The sequence below is a fragment of the Mustela lutreola genome, chromosome 10, assembly GCF_030435805.1.
Source record: "Mustela lutreola isolate mMusLut2 chromosome 10, mMusLut2.pri, whole genome shotgun sequence".
NCBI classification, from domain to species: Eukaryota; Metazoa; Chordata; class Mammalia; order Carnivora; family Mustelidae; genus Mustela; species Mustela lutreola.
The window spans coordinates 23,488,779-23,511,617 of NC_081299.1; the positions used below are offsets into that span (position 1 = coordinate 23,488,779).

The 22,839-nt window shown below is 58.7% G+C and overlaps 1 protein-coding gene across 4 annotated transcripts in view; it reads right to left on the bottom strand.

The window, feature by feature from the left end:
- Positions 1 to 321: 321 nt before the first annotated feature.
- COL16A1 (collagen type XVI alpha 1 chain) overlaps positions 322 to 22,839 on the bottom strand; it is a 50,059-nt gene continuing 27,541 nt past the window's right edge. For 2 of the 4 annotated variants that reach the window (XM_059136159.1, XM_059136156.1), the window contains 27 exons: positions 20,831 to 20,947; positions 20,701 to 20,742; positions 20,520 to 20,606; positions 19,773 to 19,817; positions 18,796 to 18,840; positions 16,938 to 16,991; positions 16,406 to 16,459; positions 15,840 to 15,893; positions 14,291 to 14,335; positions 14,121 to 14,174; positions 13,765 to 13,800; positions 13,350 to 13,412; positions 11,210 to 11,281; positions 10,996 to 11,049; positions 10,112 to 10,156; positions 9,880 to 9,924; positions 9,546 to 9,599; positions 9,067 to 9,120; positions 6,966 to 7,016; positions 6,583 to 6,672; positions 5,132 to 5,167; positions 4,039 to 4,083; positions 2,960 to 3,148; positions 2,526 to 2,592; positions 1,614 to 1,790; positions 1,366 to 1,443; positions 322 to 660 (listed from right to left, as the gene is read on the bottom strand). In XM_059136159.1, coding sequence (XP_058992142.1) covers positions 458 to 660; positions 1,366 to 1,443; positions 1,614 to 1,790; positions 2,526 to 2,592; positions 2,960 to 3,148; positions 4,039 to 4,083; positions 5,132 to 5,167; positions 6,583 to 6,672; positions 6,966 to 7,016; positions 9,067 to 9,120; positions 9,546 to 9,599; positions 9,880 to 9,924; positions 10,112 to 10,156; positions 10,996 to 11,049; positions 11,210 to 11,281; positions 13,350 to 13,412; positions 13,765 to 13,800; positions 14,121 to 14,174; positions 14,291 to 14,335; positions 15,840 to 15,893; positions 16,406 to 16,459; positions 16,938 to 16,991; positions 18,796 to 18,840; positions 19,773 to 19,817; positions 20,520 to 20,606; positions 20,701 to 20,742; positions 20,831 to 20,947 — 1,956 coding nt within the window. In that variant the 3' untranslated portion in view covers positions 322 to 457. The remainder of the gene's footprint in view (positions 661 to 1,365; positions 1,444 to 1,613; positions 1,791 to 2,525; positions 2,593 to 2,959; positions 3,149 to 4,038; positions 4,084 to 5,131; positions 5,168 to 6,582; positions 6,673 to 6,965; positions 7,017 to 9,066; positions 9,121 to 9,545; positions 9,600 to 9,879; positions 9,925 to 10,111; positions 10,157 to 10,995; positions 11,050 to 11,209; positions 11,282 to 13,349; positions 13,413 to 13,764; positions 13,801 to 14,120; positions 14,175 to 14,290; positions 14,336 to 15,839; positions 15,894 to 16,405; positions 16,460 to 16,937; positions 16,992 to 18,795; positions 18,841 to 19,772; positions 19,818 to 20,519; positions 20,607 to 20,700; positions 20,743 to 20,830; positions 20,948 to 22,839) is intronic. The other 2 variants (XM_059136158.1, XM_059136160.1) reach the window with 1 other exon arrangement.

Below are 22,839 nucleotides of genomic sequence, written 5' to 3' on the forward strand. Positions count from 1 at the left end.
GCTTCTCTGGGGAAGCCTCTGTGAGCTGTAAATGGGGTCTCCGCATCTGCCTTTGGCACATTTGTGGGAACAGGCTGAATGATGCCCCTTCTCTGACTTTTGAGAAGTGTGCCCTGGAGGGCAGGACACAAGCTCCAGCATGGTTCAGAAATATCTAGAGAGGAGACCTCGACAGCAACATCCCACAGCTCCGCCGGCTGACCACAGACACAAGAGAAAGGCTCTTTTTGGAACCTTGGCCCAGATGACCAGAGTGGGGGTGGGGTGACAGAGAGGTGGTGGCAGCAGCGGAAAACCCCCCACTGAAAGTGGGGTTGCAGGTAGTTTTGTTCATTTATTGATAAAAAAATATTAATAGCAATTAAGGAAAACAAAACATTCACAACCCATCACAGAGTCCTATAAGTTTCAGCCTTATGTTCCCAATGGAGTCCTTCATCTGATGGAGCTGGGGATTTCAGCCAAAAGGCCCCTTCATGTTCTTCATGGGTGGGTACTGCTGCTCCATGGGCATGGCCCCAAAGCAGTCGGAGGGGTTGCAGTGGCCGGCCTTTCCGGGCTGCCCCATGGGACCCGGGGGGCCAGGGATGCCAGGAATGCCTTGCTGGCCCATCGGTCCAGTGGCACCCATCTTACCATAGCCGGGAGGGCCTTGGGGACCTAGACGGGGGAAGAATCAGAGGAGGAATGTTAGGAGATCCAGGTGACAAGAAAAGAAGAAATTGTGGTCGTGGTAAATATGACCTCACTGTGTGACAAATATTTGTCAGGTTACAATAGGTTTTCGCGAAGACCCGATCTGATCCTTACGTTAATGTAACAGTAACAATATTACTAGCCAGTTTTACTGGCAGCTTCCATGTGCCAGGCACAAGGCGAGTGCTTTGGATGCATAATTCAATGAATCTTTACAACGATTCTGTGAGAAAGAAACAATCATCTCGTTTTGTAGATGAGGACACAGGCTCAGAGAGGTTTTCCATGCGGGGTACATGTTCACTGCAGCTGGATCTCAGAGCCAGGCTGGCCGGCTATGGTCCTGTCTCTTTCAGGCTCTGCAGCCTGACTTAGTGACCTCGTCCAGTTTGGACAGCCAGGATGATGCTGAGCAGAGCTTGAACTGGCCTTCGCTGGCTCCACCATATCCAACTGCCTTCCCCTCTGTCCTGCTAGCCCAGTTTAGGTCTTGAGGATGGGCCCTGGGTCCTCCACGGGACCCTGCACACCTTGGCATTATTGTAAATGGTGGCTGATAAACCTGTAGTTATTTGAGTTTCTACATGATTATACTGTGTTGTAGAAGGAACATAAGCAAAGCAGATCTCAGCTGCTCAAGATATGATTTCACATTCTGGCTCTTCCTACCTGGGGGGCCGGGGAGACCATTTTCTCCTGCAATGCCGATACCAATGTCCCCCTTTTCACCTTTGGTCCCGGGCAATCCTGGGACGAAAGAAATACAGTAAGTCCTATTCTTGAGCAGAAAAACGACACACGCGGTCAGATTATTTGAAACACACACATGCACACATCTGTCAGGGTCACGATGGACCTCATGCCATGCTCCAGTTTGCCCCCAGAGAGATGCAGGTACACCTGGAGGGCAGAGCTACCTCGCATTCCTGGCACGCCCTGCCGTCCTTCCCTGCCGATCTGGCCAGGGAGTCCGGGTGACCCCGGAGCGCCTGGCCGGCCTGGAGCGCCATCCTTCCCTGGGGGCCCTGGGCGTCCTGGAACTGCGGCCATCTCCATGGGGAACTGCATCCTGGAGGTGTAGTAAGCCATCCTCTCTGTAAGAAAGGCAGGGACAGGTCACAGGCTGCCCTGGGGCCTCACACGGGCACAGAGGGGCTGTCGGCAAGGAGTCCAACAAAATGGCCTTTCTTCAAAGGGGAGTCAGAGCAAGGAACAGGGGGGCTGATCTCCTGAGTGGCCTCCCGTGCCCTTGCCTCCACCTTCCTTTGCACCGTCGTCTCTCGGCAGCCCCAACCTGACAGATGGCCTCCCTCTCCTCCAACACCCTCATTAGTCCGCCACCAGCTTCACAGTCAAGTCCAGACTCCTTGCTTGGCATTCAAGGTCTGCTTCCCAAGCAAGATGGCTAGCCCTGTCAGGACAGGGTCCCCGTTCTCCCCAGGCCCTCGCATGGCAAGGCTGGGTGAACAAATGAACAGGAGGAAAGCTTAAAAGTGAAAGCACCCCAGCTATCTTCTGGCTGCTGCTCGCCACTCTGTTCAGAACTCACTTCATGCAGACTCGTTTGATTTCAATTTTCTTGTCTGTCTGCTTTGCTCCAGTGGGGGCTCAGGGAGAGCGGTGGGGGGAGAAATCATTTTATCTCTGAACAGAGCAGGTGATAAGGAAGGTCTGACGTCTAATTGAACATATGCCTGTACGTGGAGGGGGGCGGTGGTGGTGACTAGGGAGGGGAATTGGGCTTTAAGGGAAAGGAGGCCAGGGCAGGGCGGAGAACCAGCTGGGAAGGGCCAGCAGCACCCACTGCCGCCCAGCCAGCTGCCAATTACCATCAAACATTTTAATGATCTCTTGTCTGATGAACCTCTTGATTTCATCATAATTCACCATGTCTCCCTGAGGAAAAAGAAGAAAACTTGCCTCAATTATACTTCCAAGCCTGGTGCTCTCCCCCGGGAAAAGACTTTATTGAAATAAAGGATAAGGAGGGGAACAAAGGTTCTAGGAGCCTCCCACAGATACTTAATCCAGGGTCCTAACCCCCCTGAAATGGTGCAAAGCACTTTGTGGAGCAGCACGATCTCCTGGGGAGAGGGTTCCCCAACCTCCCCACCCTCCCACACATGGTTAAGAACCACCCACATGGGAGTTGTGCTCTTTCACTCAGAGGGTCAGCAGGAGCTTCTAAAATGGTCTCTGCTCCACCCACTCTGTCTGCCTGCTCTGTGGGACGGTGCCCATGGCTGCCAGGCTTCCTCCTTACCATGGAGCCAGGCATCCCGGGCAAGCCGGGGCTCCCCGCAGGCCCCGGAGAGCCAGGGTGACCTCTCTCTCCTGCTGGACCCGGTGGCCCAACGGGCCCCATGGAGCCACTCTTCCCAGGCCCGCCAGGCATGCCAGCTCTTCCCTTCTCTCCTGCCTGGCCCTTCTGTCCTGAAGGTCCCGGATCACCCTGCAAGGACAGGAAGTCATATCCAGCATGGCCGAGTCCTATCAAATCCACTTCATGATGTTGCAGCCACTGGCCTCTCTCTCTCCATCCCCCGCTCCCCCAACCTAGCCCCTAGCATCTTCCTCTGACTGTGGCCACAGCATCTTGACAAGGACTCCAGAGTAGTCCTCTGAAAAGACAGTTTTCATGCTTTTCACTTCCTGCGCAGAAGTTCTGATGGCTCCCAGGCACCCTCAGGATAAAAACTGATTCCTTGGCTAGACATTCAAGATCATTCATGATGTGGTCCCAACCACCTCTTTTCCAGGCCCACCTCCCTGCCCCTGTACCCGCAGCCATGCTTCACTGGTTTAGGACTCTGCTTCTGCCACAAGGTCTTAGCCCTCCCTGCCTGGAATGCCCTCCTCCTTCCGCCATGTACACTCCTCCTGCTCCGCTGAAATGCTCCTGTTTTTGCACAGCCTCCCTGACTCTCCAGACTGAGTTGGGTGCTATGTCTGATCTTCTATAAACACTGCCATGCCCTAGAGTAAGTGTAACCAGACTCCGTGAGCGGCTATTGTTCAGAGACCTCTGTTTATCCAAGGCTAGGACAGAGTCTGGAATGTAAGTGAGATCAAGCAGATGCCTGAAGCGTGAATGAATGAATCCATCCACTGGTCAATGAGTAAACGAACTTGAGATTTCCATCCTCCCAAACATAGCTAAGAGATAGGCCCACATGAGAAGTTTTTAGAGATGAGGTTGCTCCAAGTTCTGAGGTCTGTCCACGTTTTTCTTCCTGCCCACTGGCCTTCCTGTGTCTCCTCTCCATGCCTAAAGTCATAGCGTGGAGCTGGCCTTCATCACTCATGAGTTTTTCCTCTCAAAACCAGCCCATGCCCACTTACCTTTGGACCAGGGGGTCCATAGAGCCCCTGTTTTCCAGGGGGTCCCTAGAAGAAAGCAAAAGTCAGGAGTCAAGTCTGTGCAACATCTTTGAGCTGGCCAGGGAGGTGGTGTCATGAAAGGACCAACTTCCATGGCCCTGGGGCCTCGGGCTTTGTCCAGCTGGGCTCTGTGTAAGGAAGGACAAGAGCCTCCTTTCTGTTGGTTGACAGCTAGAAGGGAGCATGATGTCCCCCAGGGCATAGCCTTGTGTAATCATGTTGGTTGGGTCCCTTGTCACAGACAAAAAGAGGTGAGAAGTCAGAGTGAAAGGGCCCATCCATGGCATATTAGAGGGCCTGGCAAGAGCTGGTACCCAGGAAATGTTTGGAGCCTACCACCACCACCATCACCATCATCATCACTACCACCATCATCATCACCACCACCACCATCATCACCGCCATCTTCACTACCACCACCATCATCACCACAATCATCATCTCTATCACCACCATCACCACCACCACCATCATCACCACCATCATCATCACCGCCATCTTCACTACCACCACCATCATCACCGCCATCATCATCACTATCACCACCATCATCACCACCATCACCATCATCACCACCATCTTCACCACCACCACCATCACCACCACCATCTTCCTACCACCACCATCATCACCACAATCATCACTATCACCACCATCATCACCACCATCACCACCATCACCACCACTACCATCACCACCACCATCATCACTACCACCACCATCATCACTATTGCCACCGTCATCACAGCCATCACCATCACCACCATCACCATCACCACCACCACCAGCACCACCGCCACTAATACCATCATCGGTTCTCTTTGACCAAGTGCACAGTAAGAAAATTAGTGAAGAACAAGTGTCATGCATCCTTCTGCCTAATCCCCAGTCCTTCTCCCCAGTGCAGCAAGGGCCACCAGCTTCCTGTATATCTGTCTGGAGGGAGTCCATGCCTTCAGGGAGGGTTTAGTGAGTGAACAAAGAGGCGTGAGGACAAGGTGAGGTACAAGCAGAAGAACCCCACCGCAGGAAAAGATAAGCCCAGCGACAATACCTCTTTGCCAGCCGCACCATCTGCACCAGGTTCACCCTGTGGAGTAGAGAGCAGGAGATATGCAATCGGCACTAACCTAGCATGGTGTCCTTTGTCTTCTCTTGCCCACCACACATGTCCAGCCCTGGGCCACCAAGGGACCAAGATTTTCTAGCCCCCACCCTCAGAACCTTGGGCCATGGGCCATGGAAACTTGGGCTTCCCTCCCACCCCCAACTCCAGCCCGTCCCAGAGCCGCACATCAACAACCCTGGTCACCCCTGACCAAGCTGGGCAAGGGCAGAGCGGACTATATGCTCCTGGCTCAAGGTCCCGGCATCTCTCAGGAACCCTAGCTCTGAGTTTAGGTTCCACGTTTGCCGAGCCTGTTCCCTCCCCAGGACGGTACCAGCTGCATCTTGGGCCCATCCTGCTTCTGCTGAGATGGTGGGGAAGAGGAATCTGGGATTTCCAGACAACTGGTGGATGCATCCAGGGACCCTGGAAGCTCCAGGGAACAACAGAATGTTGGAGGACCCACCTGCCCACTGCCCCGGGGCCATGGCAAGAATCAGAGTGCATGGGTGAGACTCAGCCTCCTGGTGGCTGGGCCGACCATCACACCTGCATGGGCTGGAGTTCTCCATCCCATTGAGGACACCAGCCCCAAGGTCATGGCTACTGCTTCTGGAAGAGAACACCCTGCCCTGGGACCTAGGCGACCTGGGTTCCTGCCTCAGTGTCCCCAGGAGACTTCATCCCTAAGACTGGCAATCCAGCCACCTGATGTGGGTCACTTGTCTGGAACCTTTGAAAGAGGGAGGATTGTGGAGTGGCTAAGGACGCAAGTTTTGGAATCAGGCAGCCCTTCCTAGCTGTGTGGTTCTGGGCAACCTACTCAACCTCGCTCAATCTTGGTTTTCTTACGTGTAAGATGGGGACAATCGGACCTACTAAATAGGATTGCAGTACTGATTACATGACAAATGTCAAGCACTTAGGTCCCCATTCAGCACACTGTCACTGGCCAAGACTTCACAGCTCTCAGAGCATTAAGCTCCAACCACGACCAGAAGTGGTTTCTGAGTGGCCGTGAGGGCTGTGGTAATGGGGCTGCATGTCTGGTTCCTGATGTTTACAGACCCTCTGTGGTTACCAGCCAATGCCCCAGGGAGGAGGCAGGGGCTGAACAGGTGCCAGGTCTCCCCGGCCTGACGCCAGGTTGAGGAATCGGCACAGGTCGTGCACGGTTGGGGCAGTGGCTCAGTGCATGCCGGGCAAGCGCTGGCTGGCAGGGCTTGTCTTTTCTTCCAGATACAACACGATCCTCAGACACAAGCTCCTCCACACTGCTAGCTGCCTGCTCACTGCCTCTCTTTCCCTGGAGACCCCAGCTGTGCCGCGCTGCGCTCTACTGACAAAGCCAACTGGCCCTTTCCCTCGGGACTGTGCAGGGAGATTCGGGGTCTTACCGGGGGCCCAGGGTGTCCGGGGGGGCCAGGCTGGCCTGGAAGGCCTAGAAGGCCCCTTTCTCCAGTGGCTCCCCGGTCTCCTTTTAGGCCCTGGAGAGAAAGGGGGTGGATGGTAAGAGTGGACAGGAGAGGCAGTGGTGAACCCCACACAGCAGAAGCAAGTGCCACTGCGTGCCAGGGACCCCTGGGGTGGATGGCGCTGTCCAAACCTGAGGCAGGGCCCCGTGATGGCCTCCAGCCCCTTCCAAAGGCCATCACTACATGCCACTTGGGGAGACCCAGGGAAAGGGGGGGATGGACACAAACTCTTCTCACAGCTCCCTGCTGTGAAAGAAGCCCCAGCCAGACTCCCCGGAGGGAGATGCGGGGAGTAGGTCACTCACCATTGCAGAGATCCCAGCTGGGCCTGGCTGTCCTGGAGGCCCTGGTGGCCCCTAAAGAAAGATGAGGTCAGTGGGACAGAGTCTTGGGGAACAAGGCCCCCTGCAGGCAAGAGAGAGACCAACAGCAAAAACAGATCCTGAACTTCTGCAGCTCCATTCTCTTCCCTAAAGCCTCCTCTTCCCTTCTGGTCTTGCACTTGAGCTTTTACCAAAGGATTTGTGCCAGAGCTGACACCTGGGGGTCCCTGCGCTCACGGGACCTGAGTGGACGATCTGGCAACCACTACCAGAGCTGAGGGCAGAGGGCAAAGGCTTGAAGGTTAACAATGTGGGCCTGGGGTGTTCTGAGGTTCCCCCACTTCCTCCTGTTCTGTGGGAGAAGCAAAGAGCCGGAGCTGGGGGCTGCGTAGTAGGGCCTCAACCCCAACCCCAGAGACCAAACGGATAAGGCCGGCCATTGGACCCTGGGCCTCTCTGGGCTCCTGCTCTGCGGCCACTGGAGGACAATGGGACTCAACACTGTGCTGGCGCTCCTACCCTGCTGGGCTGGGGTGGGGCCCGCATGCCTCCCCATCCCTGAGTCACAGCTCAAACGCCAGCTCCTTGGTTAGAGCTATGCCTTCTCTGAAGCCCAAGACATGCAGGTCTCTCTCATGGCACATCTCTCCTTGCTCCCAGATGGAAAGTTCTGGAAGCATGGATGCCGTTCTACTCATCTCTAGACCTCTGGGGCAGGAATGTCCAGCATTGGGACTGGCACAGAGCAGGGGCTGAGGCCAGACAGACAGAAGTGAGAGGGGGAACCTCGTGCCCCCTTTCCTCAGCCCCCAGTGAGTCTGCGAGGGGCTCACAGTTCAGAGCATGCCCTTCCTGTCATCTGTAATGTGAGCGGGGACGAGGCGGGGACCTTGGGTCCCCAAGCCGGGGGCTCTGGGTCCCTTGAGATCCATACACACGGTGATGAGGACCCGGGAGCTCCTCTTTCTGCTCATGAACTATTTTTAACATTTCCAGAAGCCTTTTGGAAACCGTATGTCTGCCACAACAGGCCTGCAATCAAAAGCCAGAGTGTTTCCTTTGCTCAGGAACCCCATCAGCTCGGGGCCGTCACACTGATCAAAGGAGCCCATTGGCAGCCATCTATGTTACTGAGGAGCAAATTCCGACAGGAAACTCATTACTGCTTAATAACTGTCCTCTCCAAGTTGTCTTACCTCTGTAAGTGCACCACCCACGCACCCGGCCGCCCACCCACACCAGGAGGAGTCCTCTCAGCTCTGCTCCTTCCACTGCTCCCCGCCCCTCCCCCATGCAGGGCAGCAGCAAGTCCTCCAAACACAGCCTCTCTGCCTGGGGCCACCACTCCACCTCCACCCTCTCCCTCAGGGCCACCCCAGCTTCCACCTGCGGCCCTCCCTACCCCCCACCCCCTACCCGAGGTCCCAGATCTGCAGCAGGTTCTCTGGAAGCACAGCTTTCCCTGTCCAACTCCACTCCAATCACGCTGAACTTGGGGCTCCCCCCACCACCCCAGGCCCCTCTCTGCCTCGGGCTCTTGGTGTCAGTGGCCCCCCCACACCCCCACCTTCTCTTCCCGCCTGGACATTCTTCCCCCAGACCGCTAGGTGGGTGGCTCCTTTTTCTTTCAGGCCTCAGCTCAGATGCCACTAGGGCAGTAAAACTGCCTCTGAAGGCACCTCCCAGGCCCTGTCAGTGACATCACAGCCCTGCCCGGAGGCTGCCGCATTAATCTGCTTGTTTGTCACACCTGTGTGCAAGCTCTGGGAGCAGGGGACCTTGTCTCTCTCACTCACTGCCTTAGCCCCCTGCTTGGAGAGATGCCTGGCATGGAGCAGGTGCTCAATTATTGTTTGTTGAATAACTGAATGATCTTTGTTTGGTAAGTAAACTCCACTGTGCCCAGAAAATAAGAAAACGGCAAAGAGCCCAGGGGCCGCGGGACAAGGTGGGCGCAGAGACCCTCACCACACTACAGGGCTGCTCCTGGGGGCAGTTCCTGCGGGCCATCCCCCCCCACCACTTCAACCCCAGCAGGGTCCTCACTCTCATAAAGGTGGGGGCAAGAACGGGCTTAACTCACGATATGGCCTGGGGGGCCGGGTCTTCCCTGAGGTCCCATGGCACCAGGTTCACCCTGCAGGAGCCGGGGGAGGGGGGAAAAAGCAACACAGAAGCAGACTCAACTCACATGGGATTGATAGGCGGGAGAAGCCTGAGCAGAGCAGGGGGAACGCCAATAGTCAGAGAGGCTGAGCTGAGACCCGGCCTCCAGGCCCATGCTGGGGGGGGGGGGGGGACCAGCCCCGCCCCATCAGTATTGTTGGAGAGAGAAATCACAGTCCTCAGCCCGAGAAGGCCAGGCCCTGCTTTTAAGGTGAGTGACCCAATAGGGCTGCAGGGAGGGGGACACCGGTTGCAGGGGGGAGGAGGTGAGGAAGAAGAAGGCGAGGGTGTGTAGTTTGGGGCAAAACCTCCCCCAAAAGGCCCAGGAGAGAAGGCAGCCCCTCAGCCAGTGAGTGGGAGGCAGTGGCTGTGTCTGAAGGCGGCGTCTGCTTTTACCTCTGCTCCGGGCCGGCCACTGCTGCCTGGGGGACCTGGTTTCCCACAGTCGCCCTGGAAGAGAGAGGGCCGACTGGAGCTCGACATACCTCTATTTGGCTCCTCCAGCCCAAGTTGACCCCATCTCTGAAGAGCCCTGCCGCCTGCCCGGGCTCCAGCCTCTGATGCCCTCGGGTGCCAGCGCCAGCGGTCTTGGGAGGCTCGGGTCCTGGGATGGCATCTCAGCCAAGGCTCAGGGGACCACGTGCACCCCTGGAGGCCGCCATGTCTGCCTGGGGTCAGGGCTTCGGGAGAGCTGAGAAGACCTGCTTGGCAGAAGTCACCAGGCCCTTACCTTTGGTCCTGGGAGGCCAGGGTGTCCCGTTTTCCCCTTGAAGCCCTGGAAGAAGAAGCAGGAAGCTGCCGCGGACCTCGCCCCAAGCAGAGGCCACTTCCCTTGCCTCCTTCCTCAGGCTGAGCAAATCAAACCCATCCAAAACCATAGCACGGTCCTCGGAGGATCTGGACAGAGCCCACACCAGGCAAGGGTCTCCCAGCTCCCCGCTCCTTCCTGCAGCTCAACTTACCGGGGGTCCCATGAGTCCGGGGGGGCCAGCAGGACCAGGGTCCCCCTAGGGAAGAGACCAGGGGCATTGAGACAGGACGCCCACTCATTCTTCACCGCCTTCCCTCTCTCCAGCCCTCCCCGGCTCTCCCAGGATGGAGGGAATGTCCTGGGAGGCAGAGAAAGGATCTAAGCCAAGCTCGGCCTCTGACTGGCTGTGGAGCCTGAGTGCATCCCAGCCCAATCGGAACCTCGATTTTTCTTCTTTGGATACAGAAGGAGGTTGACCTCGATGCTCTGCCCTTGACCATGCCCCATCCGTTTCAGACTCCCCAGGAAAACCAGATCCAAGGAGCCAGGGCTGTTCAAGTCCTTCTGTGCCTGCAGACCCCCAGCCAGTCTGACCCCAGAGATGGGGTCAAGGATCTTTAGTTGCCTGAGTTTCTGGATATAAACCCATTCCTTTGGCTGCCCCCTTTTGGGGAGACCCCGCTCATGCAACCTGGCTAAGCTACCAGGAGTACTGAGAAACCAAGGAGCTCTGGTGCAATCAGAAAAGTGGAGTATAGGGGCACCTAGGTGGCTCAGTGGGTTAAGCCTCTGCCTTCGGCTCAGGTCGTGATCTCAGGGTCCTGGGATCAAACCCCGCATCAGACTCTCTGCTCAGCAGGGAGCCTGCTTCCTCATCTCTCTCTCTCTCTGCCTGCTTCTCTGCCTACTGGTGATCTCTGTCTGTCAAATACATGAATAAAATCTTTAAAGAAAAAAAAAGAAAGAAAAGTGGGGTGTGGTGAGAAGCAGGTGGAGGTAAAGCAGAGGGGTGGGGGGATTTGGTTTCCTTCATCGAGGCTCTATTGACTTTGGCTCCTGGAGGAGGAAGAAGGAAGGAGATGCTCATCTTCTCACCCTCAAGCCAGGCTTGCCGTCCTTCCCATCCAAACCATCCAGGCCAGCAGGGCCCTAGAAACAGGAAAAAGACATAAGTGCATGCTTGTGCTGGAGCCCTAAGGCGAGAGACCTGCTCCAGCCCCTCCACCCTGTCCACTCCTCATCCAGCTGCCACCCCAATTAAACATACATGTGCACATGCACCGGTCATGCTAAGACGACACACACTCACCTGAATCCCAGGAGGTCCTGGTGGCCCAGTGGGACCAGGCATGCCTGGTGCACCTCGAATCCCTTCGCTGCCCTGGAAAGGAGCCGACCCCCACAACAAAGTCAGCAGGGCCTTGCCCCACCTTGGGACGAGGTGCCAGGTGCGGGGTCCTGATGACTACTGGGAGTCTGGGCAGCTGGTTTCCAGTCCCAGTTCTGTCCTGGCCTCCCTGGATATCTTGCACACCACTCCCCCAAGAGGACCTGTCTTCGTCTGCAAAGCATCCCCCTTTCCACACTGTTCTATGAGAAGGGGACACAGCCTATTTGGTCTAGCATCTTCTTCAAGGTTGACTCAGGGACTGGCACAGGGGGCGCTCAGTCTCAACAAAGTGCCAAGCGTTATACAGCTGTTGATCCTTCCAGATGAAAAAAGTGTGGCCCCTGTCCTCAAGAAGTTTAAGTCTAGCCTAGCCAGGGTGTCCGGGGAGCCCGTGGACGGGGTGGGGTGGGGTGGGGAGGGGTGGGGTAGGAGGAAGTCTAGAGGTGGGGGAGGGCCCTGAACCCATTGCTAGACTCTGTCTGACCAACCAGTACTTTTCTACTTCTCAGAGCCGTGGGGGCTCCTGGAGGAGCCTCAGAGATGGGTGCCTGAAATGGGAGCCCAGAGACCCCTGCCCCTGCCTTAGCCAGAGCAGCTCCACTCGTTTCTGTTTTAAACACTGAGGGTTCACGTGAGCTTCTGTGTGATGAAAGGGCACAGGGACTGCAAAACAAAGTCTGGAACCACTGTTACAAGCACTGGGGAGCCAGGGACTGTCCAAGGCAGGGGAATGGTGAGAATCCATGTTTGAGCTAGAATGTTTACGGGGGGCAGGGGGGGAGCTTCGTGTGCCGGGCTGCCGCGTGCCCTAGTGCAAAGAGAATGGCACTGCCATGGAGCCATGGCTGTGGACCCAACCAAGGGGAAAATGATCCCCGCTAGAGACCCCCTTCCATGGGGGGTGGGGAGGAGAGCCCCGGAGTGGCACTGCAATGCCACCCACTACCAGGAGGGGTCAGCACAGCCCCAGAAAAATGTCAGTCCCACAGGGAGTAGACTAAGAACCCCTGGCCAGAGGTTTGGGACTCTCAGCAGTGACCAGCCTAAGGAGAGCAGGCAGCACTGGGGTACAGAGCCAGCGCAGAGGGCTCTGGTGGGGCTGCCACCCGCGTCCTCCACAAAGAAGGGAAGGGCAGCGGCACCCACCACTGCCTCAACCATGGCTGGTAAGTGCTGGCTCTGAGGAGGCAGGGAGGCGCCCAGCGGCCGTCCTGGGCTAGGAGGAAGTCTCAGTTCTGTTGCTGTTTTGCCGTGTGCCTCTGCGATGCCCTCAGCCTCTCTGGGCGTCATTGCCTCACAGTGAAAAGTTTGACCCAGGTGGCCCTTGTATAAATCCCTTCTAGCTCTGACCATTGTACTAGGTGTGTTTTCAGAGGAAAGAAGCTCCACCCCAGGTTGCAGGCTTCCTGCCTCTCCCCTTGGACCATAAGACCCCCACCCCCAAGCTTAGAAGTCAATTTGGGGCCTCATTATACTCCCCCCACCATCATCACATCTGGGGAGCCCAGAGGTTGGGCTGAGACAAAGATGTCAACCTCCAGACCAAAGCCGAGCTAGTCTCCAATTATCAAGTCAAGGCCGGATACAGCCGATGTTGGGGGGCTCTCCTGGCTGCCACTCCTTCCAACCCTTGTCACCAGCTCCCAGGCCACGCCTGCCTTCTGTAGGCCCTGCGGGACCGTCTGCCCATGTTCTGCTCCTGCTGTTATCAGACCCGGAAGGTCTGACAGAGCTGCCAGACTAGTACTGGCTTCGGGGCTCTGGAACTCAGGGTTCGGGTTCACAGTCTGGATGTGCTTCCCTCCTCCCCTCAGGAGATGAAGCCAGGCCAGGTGCTGCAGTCACCTCCTCTCACACACCCCTCTGCCTCCTGCCCGCCCCCTGCTCCCAGCAGGCACCCTGGGCCCAGCCGCAGCTATGCTGGAGGTCTCCTTCCCCATCCCTGACCTAACCGAGCCAGTCCTTGATTTTCCCAAGGCTCGAGGGCTGGAGGCTAGATGGGGTGTGGGACCTGCCGGGCTCAGATCCGTGGCTGTGGCCGACCTGGGGTCCTGCTCACCTTCTCCGCTTGGGGCCCAGGTGGGCCGGGTGCTCCAGCTTTGCCTGGGAATCCAGGGGGGCCCTGTGTCAACAAAGGGGCAGGCAGGAATGAGGGGGGTGCTAGAGGGGGGACCTCCCCTTCCTTCCTCCTGGGTCTGCTTCACTATGGTAATAGGACACATTCTGACACATTCGGACTTCCTAGAAACACCGCCTCAGAGCGTTACTGCTGGCTGGCCTGCTGCTGGAGGCCCACCCAGGAGGCTCTGCCCTCCAGGTCGTGGCTCCTGGAGGCAGGCCTGGCCACCCAGGCCGTTCCTCCCATGCATCTTCCCTCCCTTCCCCGGGCCCATCCGAGCCCAGCCTGGCCTGGTCAGGCCCACTCTTCCCAAATAAGATCACAGAGACAGGGCTGGCTTTGTGGCTTCACTCACCGGTGGGCCGGGAAAGCCTGGCTGGCCTTGAAATCCCTAGGAGAAGAAGGAAGGGATAGTTTGCAGTGCCGCCCACTCTCCCAGTCCTGGCAGCCCCAATGGAAAGAGTGACACCAGGAGGCTGCCTCGAGCCATGGGGCCGTCCTCCACTCTGCCCAAGAGCAGCAGCAGGTGAAGCTCCAGTCTCCAGCTGGGAGAGGACATCTCAGGGACGGGTGAGGGCTGGAGGCTAGAGCCGTCACCCCTCCACACATGAGGGTGACCACCAGGGAGAGGACCCAGCCCCTTCCCTGTGCCCATCCCCTCAGGCCTCCCCCCACGGTCAGGACTGCCAACCTGGTCCTCTGGTCACTCACCTGGTCACCCTTCTCTCCCGAGTTCCCTTGGGGTCCTCGCTCTCCTCGGGGACCCTGTCACCAGAGACAACAAGGCATCTGGAACCTAGTCAATCTTCCCTTAGACCCCAGGGCTAGACGGGGACCAGGAGTCCCCATGTCCACTGTCTCCTGTCTCCTCCTCCACTCACCGCTGGGCCTGGGGGACCTGGGAGGCCTTCAGATCCTGGCGGGCCCTGAGGACACAAAGGAGCAGAATCAGCCACCCAGGCTGGGCGAGGCGGGAGATGAGGAGATGGGGCAGGCAACAGGGGCAGAAAGTAGCTGGAGAAGTGGCGGGAGACTAAGCCGGCAGGACTCCTCCCTGGTTAGCTCCAGCTTCCCTTCTCTTAGCCTGAACTATTGAACTAGCCTCTTAACTAGTCCTGCCACCTCCTGGCTCACTTCGGTCCAGCCAGCAACTGGCTGCCCTCTCCTCTTTTCCAACATAGCTCTGACTCTAACCCCTTCTTGCTCCAAAGCCTTCCATGTCTCCCCTCTGTCCAACTGAATGAGGTACACACTTTCCTCCAGTGCTGGGTTTTGAGGCATCCTGTGATCTGGTACCATCCCCCCTTTTCGGCTTCACTCCTCTCCCCATCTTATCTTTTGCCTTGCTTGGTCAGACTGCTATTCTCTGAACATACTCTACATTCGTACCCCTGGCCCTTTGCACGTCTGCCCCCTCTCCCTAGAATGCCTACTGTTCCCCCACCCTTTCTGCGGTTCTTAAAATCTTACCAAGGGATTCATTGGCTCCAATTTCTTCCTAAGGTGCCCCCATCCATGGCCTCTCCCTTGGGAATTCCCCAGGATAGATAACCATGTGCCCTCCCCCACCCCTCACTCTAAGCGGGGCTCAGGCCCAACAGCGCCTCCTCAGAGAGGCCTCCTGATCCTCTGTCAAATAGCACCCTGTGCACCAGCCAGCCCCTTACCCTGCTCTCTTTTCTCCATTGCTTTCTCATCATTTATAAGCATTGACTTATTCATCCTCCCTCGCTGGGATGTGAGCTCCTGAAGTCAAGGGTCACACAGGTGCCTGTTTTGTTCACGGCGGCACCCCCTGAACAGGCTGGCACCCAGAAGGCCCCTGAGGAATGTCTGTTATTGGATAAATGCCCACGGGGTCTGCTACATCCCACCTGGGCCTCACTGACATGAGAGGGGAAGGTAAGGCTAAGGCTTGGCAGGTTGGTCACAGACGGACTCGGATGTGAGTCCAGCCTCTGCCCTCACTCACTCACCTTGCTGGGTAAGCCCCATCGCCTCCTGAGACTCAGGGAGAACCTCACTGATGTGACGTCCTCCCCTGAAAACAGCCCCTGCCCCTGCACTCAGCCTGGAAGGGGGTCTCTGGGTTTGTGGGGTCACACCAGGTACCACGCAGGGTCTGGGGTCCCCAGCCTGCCCTGCTGGCCCGCGCCTTTGCAGGGGAGGAGGAGGCTCTCCTGCCGGCTGCCTCCAGGCCCCCTGTCCCTTGGCAGCCGTGGCCGGCCCATCTCCAGGAAACCTGCTGGGATCCTCCTTCTAGCCGCCCCTCCGCCTCCTGCTCCGCCTGCGCTGCAGCTGGAGTGACTCATGGGGCAGGGAAGCAGGGGGCAGGCAGGTCTCTCCCTTCACAGGCTGCTGGGAAGGTCCTGGTGGCCGTGGAGGCGGGGCAGGGACAGCGGAGGAGCAGCAGCAGCAACTCAGACTCACCGATTCTCCCTTCTCTCCTGCGGGCCCGACATAGCCCCGCTCCCCCTTGATGCCCTGACAAGCAGGAGAGAGAGAGCTGAATTAGCCCCGTGGCCTGCCTCACGGTGCTAATACGGGGGGTGGAGACTGCAGCTGGCAAAAGCTGGCACTTCCAGGCAGATGGCACCGAGGACGGCGGCTGGGGGAACAGGGGGGTGCTGCTCCCCACTGGCTGCCATGGCCCCCTCCGGGGAATGCGGGGACATGCCCACCCAGCAGCCTCCAGCCCTGGGTGGAGGGTAGGCTTCCCAGAGTCTCCTTGCCCCCCACCGACTCCAGGAGGCAGCGTTCAGTTCTGGGGTCTGGATGCAGTGGCCACAGTCAACTTCCCCAGTGGAAAGACAGGGCCATGCTGCCCTGCCACAGCAGCTTTGGGGAGCCCTGCACAGACAGACGGATGGACAGACGGCCTGGCAGAAGCACAGGCTGAAATGCTTGGAAGGGAGGGAGCCTCGTGGGGGATGCATCAGCCTCGCCCTCTCCTCACCCCCCACCACCAGGCTCAGAGCCAGCATCCCCTTACTCACGGGCAGTCCTGGGGGACCCATGGCACCTGGGTAACCAGGTTGCCCTGGAGGACCCTACAAAGAAAGAGAGGCATTATGGACCAGCACCCCCCCCCCAACATTTCTGATTCCCCCCTACCTTGGGCAAAAAGAGTAGCGGTAGCCAGGATGCCCGAGCTGCCAACTGAGTAGGCCCACGCCCATCCCAGGACAGCCACCACCTTGGGCCAGCTCCCAAAGGCCCAGGTTCCTCTGACGGAGACCACCACCATGAGCCTGGGGCTGGGTGACAAGTGCCAGCCCAGCCAGGACCCTGGGAGCTGAGCCCAGGGTGGGAGTCAGGCTGTTTGCTCCTTCCAGAGGGTCAGGGCTCACAGAGATGAGCCTCCTTTGATCCCAAGGGGGTATAAAATCCCCGATCTGAGGGACCAGGGGCAGCGAATTGCAAAAGGAGTCCCCTTCCCATCTTCCACTCAGCAGCCATCCCTGGGGGCCCCAACTTTGCCCCCCAGGACACCTCATCTGTCACCTTCCCCTGCTGGCCCCCTCTTACCGGTTCCCCCTTCTCTCCTGTCGGGCCCCTGAGGCCTCGTTCTCCTTGAAGACCCTTGGAGAGAAAAATCATGAGAACCTGCAGGGAAGGGCTGTTCCCACCCAGCCCCCAGCTCCTTTTGCCTGCCCTGCAGCCTTCTGTCCCCGTCCTGGCAGAGCTGGACATTGCTGATTGCCCCCCCACTTGGGGTCCCCAGCAAGGTGACCACAGGTTATACCCCAGAAGGGTAACTTTGAGAGGTTTAGAGTCCCACATCAGGGCACCTCTCGAGAGCACGCCCCCAAGACAGGTAACTATGAAGATATGCCCCCCTCCAGGTAGGGGACCCTCAGAGGGTGCCTCTCGGGCGGGTGACGGTCACTGGTGTGCCCTACTTCCGTAAGTGGCGGGGCTGTACCTTCAGGAGTCTGACACGTATGTGCTCCCCTGGGGGACAACTGCAAAGAGCGGAATCCCTACAATGATGTTCCTCCACCAAAATGTGTCGCTGGAGAGCCAACACTTACCTGTACCCCGCTCCCCTACTCCTAGCCCCAAATGACCTCCTTTTAGGGATGCAGGGGAGACACTCAGGCAGGCCCCCAGAACAGACTGCTCCCTCCGGAGCCATCCCTATCACTTTGTGGGGTGGAAAAGGAGAGGACTTTCAATCGAAGCCAGAACCCCCATCCCGAAGTCCTCACCCTGACCCTTGTGGATCTGCCCCAGCATTAAGGGGCTGGGTCTGCCCCTTCTCCCTTGTGCCCTCAAGAGATGGTGCCCAAACCTTTCCACAACACAAGACAGATGGCTAGACGGACAGATGGCCCCTTCACCCAAGCAAGCAGAAACAGACAAGGTCCGGCCAGGATGAGGACGTGGGGACAGATGGAGCCGCGACAAGGAGGGGCCCTGCTCCCTGAGCCTCCATCGCCGGGCCTGGGAGGAGCGGAACCAGGCCCCAGGAACACCAAATCCGACAAACGAGGTTAGTTTCCGTGACCCGGGAGGGAGCAACAGTGAGGACAGGGATGATTTAAACACACTTGTGACGACGACGACGACGAAGGCAGAGCAATTAACGACACCTGGAGGAAGAAGCAGGCCACGGTGCCCGGCACCCAGGCGCCGGGCCCTGTGACACCCAGGAACCCCGCTGGCTGGCATCACACACCCAGCCTCGGGGCAGCAGACGGGGCAGCCGAGGAAGAGGAGAGGCGGAGGAGGAAGCGGCGGGGTTCCTCTAGGACAATGGGAAAGGAGCGAGCGTGGCTACCTTCGGATCCCTGGGGTGCCTCGGGACGGCCCTGCCAAGCACTGGGGCAGCAACCTGTGCCAGCCCGCAATGTGGGGCCCTGAAGCTTTGGCATCTCTGCCGGGCTCTGTGCCAGGTGCCTGGCAGGGCCCCAAGAACTACTTCCAGCAAATCTTCAGTCAACAGCCAAGGTGGGAGAAGCAGGAGGCAGAAGTGAGAAGGGAGGGACCAAGAGGCCCCTGGAGGCACCAGCTTCATATAAGAAGGTAAAACAGCTCCAAGGCGGGGTGGTGGGGTGCGAGGGGTAGTGGGCGAGGTTGGTGGGGGAGTGACGTGGCATTGGGGGAGAGAGAAAGGAGCTCGTAGGTGGGGTGGGGAGAGAGAAGATGAAAGAAGCCGGAGCAGAGGGAGAAGAAGGGAAAAGGGAAAGAAGTCAGAGACTTGGAACATGTCCAAGCCGCTGGGGCCGCAGGGAACCCGTGTCGTTATGTGCCTGCAGGGGGACAAAGACAAACATGGAGGGGGGGGGCGAGGGCTCCACAAGGAGGGAGACAAGCAAACGCCACAGAGACCTGGCTGGTCAGGGGGCTGGGGAGGGGAGGTCAAGCAACGCTAGGTTCTTACAGGCAATCCGGGGGAGCCAACAGCACCAGGAAAACCTGGGGGGCCCTGGTGGGAGAAACAGGCAGGTCACAACTCATAGGTATAGTAACCCTGGGCATCGTCTGGGGCAGAGGGTCAGGGGGAGAGGAGGTCACAGGAATATTTCCAAGGCGGCTGGAAAAGAGACTCATTGAAGGCATCTGCCCCTCCCCCTTGGCTCCGGGAAGAATGGCTCCGCCATCAGCGGAGATGAGAAACAGCCCCCAGAGTCAAGGGCCCTGGCCGAGTCCTCCCGAGTCCAGCCGGACACCCTCGCTCAGGCGCCAGCCCATCGCGCCTGCCGCCTGACCTCCAGACGCCTCCAGCTGGGTGGCTCCCTGCTTCTAAGGTGGCTCCCACCAGCCACCTCTTCTCCAAGGAAAGCATTTTCGGTTCTTCCAGTCTTTCCTGGTCACTTCTAGCTCCCCACCATAGCAAGGCCACGAAGAACTCCAGGGCAGACATCCCTGGCCTGGCCTTTGGCGACACGTCCCAGAGATGGCCCTACAGAGTGACGCAGGGCTGTTCCATCCTAACCCCTGACCCCCGTAGCGACTGGTGACATGGAGGCGTGCAGAGATCTGGTCCGGGTGCCGCACACATTCCTGGCAGCTGGGACCACAAGCCAGAAGCACAGGCCCTCCCACCGGAGGATCCTGGGTCCCCCGTGCAGGACACCGTAGGGTTGGGGATGGGGAGACCAGGGTGTGCCCCAGAGGGCCTCCCCGAAGCAGGACCCCCAATAGAGCGGGATGGAGCAGGCCAGTACCAGGGGCTTGGGTGGGGTAGTGGGAGTCCACAGTCCCCACAGATGCTTCGATGAGGGACACGGGCGGGCAGTAGGATTTCCCTCCTTCTGCCCTGTCCAGCTTCCCGGATACAAGGCAGCAGAATGGAGTCTGGGCATTATGACCCCTTCAAGAGCTTCTCAAATGGGCCAGGAAAGCACGGATACTTACAATAGGGCCTGGAGGACCCGGGGAGCCCCTCATGCCAGGCGGACCCTGCAGAGGGAAACGGAGGAAGCAGCTCAGGCTCCACAGAGCCCAGAGGTCTCTGCGGCCTTCCTCCCAGCGCCCACAGCGGGCAGTGGATGGCAAAGCAGGGCCGTTTTAGCTGATGTTAAACCTTTCGTTCAGTTCATTCAATCATCCAACAAACATTTACTGAGCAGCTATTATGCCCCAGGCACTAGTCCAGGTGCTGGGGACAGAGCCATAAACCAAACGTAAAAATCCCTGCAGTGTGGACTGATGCTCTAGGGGAGAGGGGGGCAGTAGCAAACACACCCGGGCCGGCACGTGGCGCCCAGTAGATGCATGTGGAATGTTCTTCGATGAATGAAATACACGGTCTTCAGAGGGGGACATGTGCACTGCGTGGGGGGACCAGGGGTTCTAAGGGTGGTGTTGGGGGAGTGTCCAAGAAGTCAGGGAGGGTCTCCCTGAGAAGGTGATCTCTGAGCAAAGAGTGGAAGGAGGGAAGGAGTTGCGGGCAGAGGGAGCAGCCTGGGGGGGCAGGAGGGCGTCCCCCGGGCCGAGAGCAGCCAGGGTACCAGCGGAGTGAGAGACTCCGAGCCATGAGAGGTGCCAGGTGACCTGAGACTTGGAGGTCGTTTGGCAGGAATGAAACTGCCCCCGAGGAACTGAGGGCAGGAGACCGCAGCCCCCTTGCCCTGCCCGGACGAGGCCTGGGACTGGTCTTACCTCTTCTCCTCTCTGGCCAGGCAGTCCTGGAGGACCGGGCAGCCCAGGGCTCCCAGCACAGTCTAGGTCCCCCTCACCGTTGTCTCCCTGGAGTGGGACGGGGAGGGTGAGCTGAGCAGCCGGGGCCCTCCCTGTGGGGCCCGGGGCACAGGCGAGGAGGACCAGGCACGGGTCCACTCACCCGGGCCTCCTCAGCTCTTGGGCGTTCCCGCTCTGCAAAGCACTGTGGGGGACAAGAGGAGGCCCTCCGTCAGGTGAGGCAGCCGGGCGCTCCCCCCGCCCCAGGCCACCCCACAGCCCAGCCTCCTTACCCGGGCACAGCTGTCCAGGCCTGGCACCCCGGGGACACCTTGGTCTCCCTTCTCTCCTTTTTCCAGGAACGCCACGGGGCGGGCTGTTTGCCCCTGGACACAGTCCCCGCAGATGCTCTGACCAGAGAGAGGAGAGGGCAGCAGGGCATGGGTCCCAGAAGGCCAGGGCGGGCCGAATGGGGGAACCTCACCCCACACTCAGCCAGGGCACCCTGCCTGCCCACATTCTCTCTCTTCTCCCAGCCACATCCCTGCGGCAGCTTTGCTCCATCCTCAGGGGACCCGATCCCAACACTGGCTTTGAGTTGCCTCCAGGAAGCAGCTCTGTGGGGCCAAGCCAAAGCCAGTTTCCAGACAGGCGTGTGGGAGGAGGCGGAGGGGCCCGCGGAGGGACCATCTGTCCCGGCTGTTCCTGCAACCGGCCCCTGCTGTGAGGACACACCACCAGGATTCGGGCTGGGAAGGCCGGCTCCTGCACACCCGCTTCTCTGCCCAAGGGAGCAATGGGGCAGCCACTGGCTGAGCCAGGCCTTTTGCAGACACCCTCCGGGATGGGGCTGGCCCTCCTGTCCCGGCGGCTGCTGACTGTCACGGGCTCACTGGTTTGCCCATCCATGGCGGGGTGTCCCTGGGCCCCTGGGCAGGAGCTCTCAGTTCACATTCACTGCTCACTGCCCAGCCTGGGGATAATGGTCAGCATGGGCTCAGCACCCATGATGCCGGCCACTGTAATGGACCTTTGCCTGTGATCGCATTCACTCCCCACAGTGCAATGAGGCGGGTAATCTTGTAGTCATTCTGGAGATGAGAAAGCCGATGCTCGGAGACACAGTGTGACTCATCTCCGGTAAGTGGGGGCCTGTGCTGGACCCTGCTCTGCTGAGGCCAGAGCTGGCACTTGATCCACAGGCGCAGGCCTCCTCTGGGGTGCCGTCTGACCCCTCGCTCAGACCATGCTCCATTCCAGTTTGGGGTCCTCCACAAGGCCGTTCAGATGACATGGGACACAGAAACATGCCAAATCCTGCATTTGGGGTCATGTGATCCCGTGCCCGGGGGCAGGACTTGGGGGATCCCCAGCTTGCCAGGATCCTCAGGGAGAAGAACTGGGGTTTCCTTGCCACACTTCACATGATCCAACCTGTAACTGCTGTCAGGAGGTGAACCCGATTACAGGCTTCTTCTGGAGACATCTGCTGTCCAGAGCGGGGACAGGGAAGGCAGTGCCCATGCTCTGGCCTGACCAGGACCCACGGGGGAAGTGGGAGGTCCAGGGTACTGGCCAGCCGGTACTAGAAGGGGGTGGCCAGGACAGGGGGCCTCTGGAGGGACCCCAGAGGATGCCGAGCTGGAGGAGAGGAGGATCCGGGTCTTGTCTCCAGAGGTGTCGAAGCAAGGGAAGTCCATGTCAGCCTTGGTGCCCAGGTTGGGAGGCCAGACCCGGCCAGAGCCCTCAGGGTGGTGTTGACGCCATTGGCAGCGCTGGCACGGGCCGACCCCAGCAGGACTTCAGATCCCCCTCTCCTGTACCCCCAGAACTGCTCCTGAAATCCTGTTTCCTCCCTGGATTCTTTCTGGATGGTCCTCTGGTCAATCTGTCCTTCTTCCAGGCTCCCAGACCAGTCCCGTCCAAGAACATAAATAACCTCCACATCTCCCTGCTGGGTGACCCCACAACTCTAACTCTAGCCCTCCCGCCCTGCTCTAGAAGCTGCTGGACCCTGCCTTGGTGGGACCAGGGTCGTACAGGGCCTCATTGGTGGCTCCCGTGGGCAGGTTTTGGAGCAGGAACTGCCCATAACATCCACCATGGGGCTACCTTGGCAGGATTCCTCCAAACACTCATTCAGCAAGGAAGACTGAGGCACTGTTACACGCCAGGCACTGTGCTAGGCCCTCTGAGACAGCTGCTTGGAGAAGGGACATTTCCCTTGCTCTCCCTGTGTGATGCTGAGCACTTCCTGCAACAATCCCCTTAGGAGACCACTCTGCCCATTTCTCCTCCCCTC